The following is a 6,676-nucleotide window of genomic DNA, read 5'->3' as shown; positions in this document are numbered from 1 at the left end:
AATACCTTGAATTTTGAGTTTTAATAGACTAATAAATCACGTGCGTGCACTCTGTGTGTGATTTGGTGATATACTCAATAATGTCAGATCACACATCATTACAACAACACTTACCATATTATCATAGATGTATATCGCAGACCCCAGACTCGACCAGAAATCGAAAATGAAATCACCCGCGGTTGTGCGCACTTGTTTGCACATGAGCAAAACGTGTTTTTAAGAGTCTAACTTGCAGACGCCAGACCACTGATTCATCAAACCTGCTTTCCTCGGCGCGATGCAACGCGTAAAAATACAGTATAAATCATTATAATCCGTAATTATGTCCCCACTGGATGCAACAAATGCCTAGTTTGTAATGGGTTTTATTGGTTTTGTCTCATTGCGCCGGAACACGGCTTCACAGTATGGTAAGGGGCGTAACATTTCCGTCACACGCTTGAGGTATTCAGCCAATCACAACGCACTAGATAGCTGGATAATCAGCGTACACCTTGCTTTTCAGAACGATGAGCTTTGTAAAAATCGACGCATTTCAGAAAGGCGGGGCATAGAGGAGCAACAATAATGTACATTATGTGGAAAATAATGTGTTTTTTGAACCTTAAACCGCATAAACACATTGCATTACACCAAATACACAACATAATGTTCTTTTTAGCAATGTCATATGACCCCTTTAATGCAGCAACAGTTGAGTGCATGAAGTGTCCAACATTCCACACTTCTTTTTTTCGGTGCACAAGAGTATTCAAAAGTATTCAATTAGAGTACAAGAGTATTTTAAGTTACATTTCATTTATATATTTTCTTTTCTCATTTTATTTCAAGTTTTAGTAATTTTGCTTTGTGATTTTGTCATTTTTTTTATGTCTATATACTTTTTGTTAAGTTTTAGTTTATGTAGTACTTTCTGTTTAAACTAAACGGAAAAGAAAAATGTTGCCTTGGCAACTAGCTGGGAAAAAAAAGTCCAAAGTACATTTGTCCAAAACATTTTTTCTGTTAATGTTTATTTTATTTCAAGTAATGAATAATGTTTTAATGGTTTTTGTTTTAGTTAACAACAATAACCCTGCTTCTCACTACCAGCCATTTTAGTTCCAGCTTATGGTCTGTTTGTACTTTGTGCTGATTAGATCTAAATCATGGTGTGTTATGCTGTGTAATGTCATGATAATGCTTCTGCTCGTAAACATCGCACTGTCTGCAGATTCAAGACAAAGTGTGTTTTTCTCCCGTTACACACAGCTGGGTGGCTGCTGAATTATACTCTGTCATTTAAAAATTAAATGTGTTGAACAAAACAGAGGAGACAAAACAGTGGGAATTGTACCACTGGTGAGCTGTACTACAAAAACACAGCCCTAATAATTAGTAATTCTGTATAACCAGTGCTGTAATTGTCATAATTGGCTGTGATTGTTGTGTGTGTGTGTTGGGCAGGTGTTCAGCGATATGACTGTTGGAGAAGGTGAGATGGTATGTGTGGAGCTGGTGGCCAGTGACAAAAGCAACACATTTCAGGGTGTCATCTTCCAGGGCTCCATCCGCTACGAGGCTCTCAAGAAGGTCTATGATAACCGGGTATGCTTCCTTTTACATTTGTCCAAAGTATTTATTGTCTTATACATGCTTCTTGTGTGTATTTCATGATATGTCTTGTGTGTACATCTTTATAGGCAAGCGTGGCTGCTAAGATGGCCCAGCGGATGTCATTCGGCTTCTACAAGTACAACAACATGGAGTTTGTGCGGATGAAGGGTCCTCAGGGGAAAGGTCATGCTGAGATGGCTGTGAGTCGTGTGCCCACTGGAGACACCTCACCCTGCGGCACTGAAGAGGACCAAGACTCGCCTCTTCACGAGAGGGTCAGTTAAACCCATTTTCTATTCCCACTTCATTAGATGTTTTCAATTAATGCACAAACCATTTGCATTTGTTCTCTGCATTGCTTTAATTTACGTTTTTGAAGTAATTGATAGCCCTGTTTTCCTCATAGGTGACATCATTCAGCACTCCCCCGACCCCGGAGAAAAACAGACCCTCCTTCTTCTCACCGTCACTCCGACGGAAAGTGCCCCGAAACCGAATCGCTGAGATGAAGAAATCACACTCGGCAAACGACAGTGAGGAGTTTTTCAGAGAAGAGGATGATGAAGGTACGCAAACGCACTGGAACAGTATTCGCATTTAACAACATTGAACAGTTTTAGTGGCGTATTTTATAGCCTAGTTTTTTATCTTTAAACAGGTTGTTTTGGTTCTGATATTTTTTTAGAGGTAAAATTAGCTGTGAATATACTGATTAAAAGAGTTTTCAGCGTTCATTTTCTGATCTATTTGTGATATCTCGCAGACTGAAACTGCAAATTACCGCAGCAAATAATAACGCAGGCTATTCTAATGACCTCTACTTTGTCCTATGGGACATGGAAGGGGAAGATATAATCCGTGGCCTAGTTTTGTATGATCTGAATTTAAATTTCAAACTAAACTTTTGAATTTCAGAATTTTACAATATCTGAATTTCTTCATCTGAAAACTGTAATTTTATATGAATATGAATTGAATGGAATATGTATATTTCAAGTAATTTCACCTCTAAAAAAAATCTGCTGTTATATAATATATATGTGACCCTGGACCACAAAACCAGTCATAAGGGTCAATTTTTCGAAATTGAGATTTATACATAATCTGAAAGCTTTCCATTGATGTATTGTTAGGATAGGACAATATTTGGCCGAGATACAACTATTTGAATAGCTGGAATCTGAGGGTGCAAAAAAATCAAAATATTGAGAAAATTGCCTTTAAATTTGTCCAAATTAAGTTCTTAGCAATGCATATTACTAATCAAAAATTAAGTTTTGATATATTTACAGTAGGAAATGTACAAAATATCTTCATGGAACATGATCTTTACTTAATATCCTAATGATTTTTGGCATAAAAGAAAAATCTATAATTTTGACCCATACAATGTATTTTTGGCTATTGCTACAAATATACCCGTGCTACTTATGACTGGTTTTGTGGTCCAGGGTCACATAGATAAAATTAAATGTGGCATGTCTAAAATTCATATTTAGAAAATACAAATTTTTAAAATATATTTTTAGGAAAAATGTGTCTAGCTTATTGATAGTCCTTGTTTTAACAGGAAGAAATAAAAACAGATATGCCAGCAATTTTGTGGGTGGAAAAGCATTCCTTCCTTGCAACAGTGATAGTTTCAGTTTTAAAGTGAAATTAAAGGTACTTTCCTCTTTCCTCAGACATGTGCAATGCCACAAACTTGCGCTCCCGCTCTCTGTCAGGAACGGGCCACTCGCTGGTGGGTTCTTGGCTCAAGCTGAACAGAAAAGAGGAGTATTTTCTGTTGTATTCTCATCTCACCTACGTGACTCTTCCTTTGCATCGCATCACCACAGGTACAGCACACCTGCCCTCCATACAGACATGCTTCTTTTACATCTGTTAGCCGTGAACACTAATTGTAGTGGCTAAATAGTTCCATTGTTTCTTTTTTAGATATTCTGGAGGTGAGACAAAAGCCCATTTTGATGACATAGCATTTACTGACTGCCCAAAAACCACATTACCAAGTGCCTCCTCACATCAGGCCTCTGAGGAACCGCCGTGTGGCGTACGGACAGATAACCAAAAACAAAAACTATGAACAATACACAACAGTGAGGAAGGGAGGAAAAGGGATACCTAAGAAACAAACTCCATGAAGAAGTGCCTCTTCCACATGTTCCTCTGCCTGCGGCTTCAGATTGGCTCGAGACCTGGAACTAAAGTGGCACTAGACTGTGACACAAAAGGGAAATGTTTATTGGGAGATGAAACCTAATAAACGAATGTCGTTCTTGTAAATACACTGCTGCTTAGATACTCAGTGAACTGTACCGACCACAGCCGTCTCCCTTCAACCCTCCTTCATGAGACACTCGTAGGCTTAACGATATTACTGATTTTGTGTGTAGTATATTTTCCAAAGGACGTTTCCTCTGCAGCTCTAGGCCTTAATATTTCGCTAACCAGCTAATATATATCACACGTCGTCCTTTTGATAGTCCATTGCTGAACGTCCAGCAAATGTCCTCCTGTACTTACACGACTGTCTGTTACTTGATATGTTCAAGGGGATTTATGATTTCCAAATACTAGTGAACATGACGTATCTCCTGAGAAGACCATGACGCATGTTTCGTAGGCCGTTTCCGGCAGATGGATGACGACACCACCTGAGCACAGTTCTTGGAAACATCTCCGTCCACAAAGACACTTTGTCCTTAAACATGACACTAGATCACATGATCCCACCCAGCAGACATTGCTTTTTTGATTTTTGGGTTTGTTCTCCACTGTTTCTTCAAGTTCGGTGACTGTCGTCTAGTTTGTTTTGAAAACTCTTTTACACTAAAGGGCTTTTGGAGTTGAACATGTATAGCCAACCCAAAGTGTCAGTATTATTTTGTTTTGTACGTGTGTGTCAGCTGAATGTAATAACTGATCTGACAGCTTTAATATCTATTTGATATTTGATAGGCAGATTTGCCAGCAGCATTTGAAGGTGTTGTTCAAACTATTTTAAGATCCTAGTCTTCAGTTTTAATTAATTTTTAGCTTGAGGTGCAAAGCTTCAGTGGAAGGCTGTTTTTAAGGAAGTCCCAGTTTGTTAAACGCTTTACATGCGCTTTTGTATCGAGTGGTAATTTAGCAGTAAATGTGCATGTTGTCGTATTTATGTTGTAATATATACACACCTTTTCTGTACATCTTTATGAAAATACACATTATAAAAAAAGCTCTTGTTCAAATTTATTGTCCAATTACTAAAAGTGTATTGTGGGATATCGCACAAATTCTAGGAGACTGCAACATGTGAAGGAACCACCATTGTTTATATAGAGTTACAGACTGATACAAACTTCTTCAAATATGAGACAAATTCAGAATCTGCTGCTCTAAAAATACAATGGTCTTATTATTTAGCTCAAATCAGTGTAGTTTTGATTGAGTTCAATTCAATAACTGTAAAGTTCAGTAAAATTTATACTGATAATAATCTAACAATTTTGGGTAAAAATAATTATTGATTACCTATTGGCAAAGGGCATCTCAGGAACCGCACTCCAGTGGTTTGAGTCTTACCTCTCAGTTAGGTCCTTCAAGGTACCTTGGAGAGGTGAGGTGTCCAAGTCGCAACATCTAACTACTGGGGTGCCTCAGGGCTCAGTTCTTGGACCACTTCTCTGTCTACATGGCATCACTAGGTTCTGTCATTCAGAAACATGGCTTCTCATATCACTGCTATGCTGATGACACTCAACTCTACCTCTCATTCCATCCTGATGATCTGACGATAGCTGCTCGCCTTCACAACTCCTTGTTCAAGCTCTTGTTCTGTCCAGGCTGGACTATTGCAATGCTCTCTTGGCTGGTCTTCCAGCCAGTTCTATAAAACCGTTACAATTAATCTAGAACGCGGCAGCAAGATACATTTTTAACGAACCGAAAAGAATGCCTCAAGAATCGGCTAAAGACACATCTCTTCCATCTTTATTTGACCCTCTAACTCTAACACTCTCTATTCTAATTGTTCTTTTAACAACAAAAAAAAAACTTGCCCCTTTAGACTTGCACTCTATTCATTAACTAACTGCTTGTTTTCTTAAAAAAAAAACACTAGCTTCTCTAATCTTTTTGTATTCTATCTATTTGTTTTCTTTTTATTTATTATACAATTAACAAAAGCAAAAAAAAAAAGCCTCTAACACTAGCTTGCTCTATTCTCTATCTATTCTATCTGTTTTCTTTTTATTTGTTATATGATAAAAATAAAAAAACCTTGCTAAGTGTACTGTGTTAAACTGAGACTTGTTATAGCACTTGCATATCATTGCTCTCTTGTTGATTTTGATTGCTTCCATTGTTCTCATTTGTAAGTTGCTTGGGATAAAAGCGTCTGCTAAATGACTAAATGTAATGTAAATGTAATTCATAAATGAACACCATGTACTGCAACAAAACTTACAAAACTAAATCCTCTCACTGGTTGTGTACTGTAGATTAGTGATGGGCACTTTCGACACACTGACAGCTTCATGAAGCATGTAATAACCTAAACAACTGTCTAACACTTGTTGGCTGCTCTGTTCATTCTTCGTCATCAGTTAGGAACCTAGGTGTGCTATTTGATAGCAATCTTTCCTTTGAAAACCATGTTTCTAGCATTTGTAAAACCGCATTTTTTCTTAAAAATATAAATGTCAAATGCAGAAACGTTAATTCATGCTTTCATGCTTTCATGACCTCAAGGTTAGATTATTGTAATGCTTTATTGGGTGGTTGCTCTGTGCGCTTAATAAACAAACTCCAGCTGGTCCAAAAAGCAGCAGCTAGAGTTCTTACTAGAGCCAGCACTGGCTCCCTATTGAACAACGAATACATTTTAAAATCTTGCTAATTACTTTTAAAGCCCTGAATCGTTTAGCTCCTCAATACTTGAGCGAGCTCATATTGCATTATCGTCCTTCACGTCCGCTGCGATCTCAAAACTTTGGTCATTTGATAATACCTATAATATCAAAAAAACAAAAAAAAAAATGCGGGCGGCAGATCCTTTTCCTATTTAGTACCCAAACTCTGGAATAATCTA

The 6,676-nt window shown here is 37.6% G+C and overlaps 1 protein-coding gene across 1 annotated transcript in view; it reads left to right on the top strand.

Moving 5' to 3' along the window:
* The window catches only part of LOC107699202 (uncharacterized protein KIAA0930 homolog), a 14,850-nt gene extending 10,028 nt beyond the window's left edge, over window positions 1–4,822 (top strand). The window contains exons 6-10 of the mRNA XM_016500398.1: window positions 1,450–1,590; window positions 1,686–1,874; window positions 2,006–2,165; window positions 3,285–3,440; window positions 3,541–4,822. Coding sequence (XP_016355884.1) covers window positions 1,450–1,590; window positions 1,686–1,874; window positions 2,006–2,165; window positions 3,285–3,440; window positions 3,541–3,581 — 687 coding nt within the window. The 3' untranslated portion in view covers window positions 3,582–4,822. The remainder of the gene's footprint in view (window positions 1–1,449; window positions 1,591–1,685; window positions 1,875–2,005; window positions 2,166–3,284; window positions 3,441–3,540) is intronic.
* Window positions 4,823–6,676: the final 1,854 nt, after the last annotated feature.

The sequence above is a fragment of the Sinocyclocheilus anshuiensis genome, unplaced genomic scaffold (assembly GCF_001515605.1).
Source record: "Sinocyclocheilus anshuiensis isolate Anshui unplaced genomic scaffold, SAMN03320099.WGS_v1.1 scaffold851, whole genome shotgun sequence".
NCBI classification, from domain to species: Eukaryota; Metazoa; Chordata; class Actinopteri; order Cypriniformes; family Cyprinidae; genus Sinocyclocheilus; species Sinocyclocheilus anshuiensis.
This window is presented reverse-complemented; position numbering and strand designations above follow the sequence as displayed.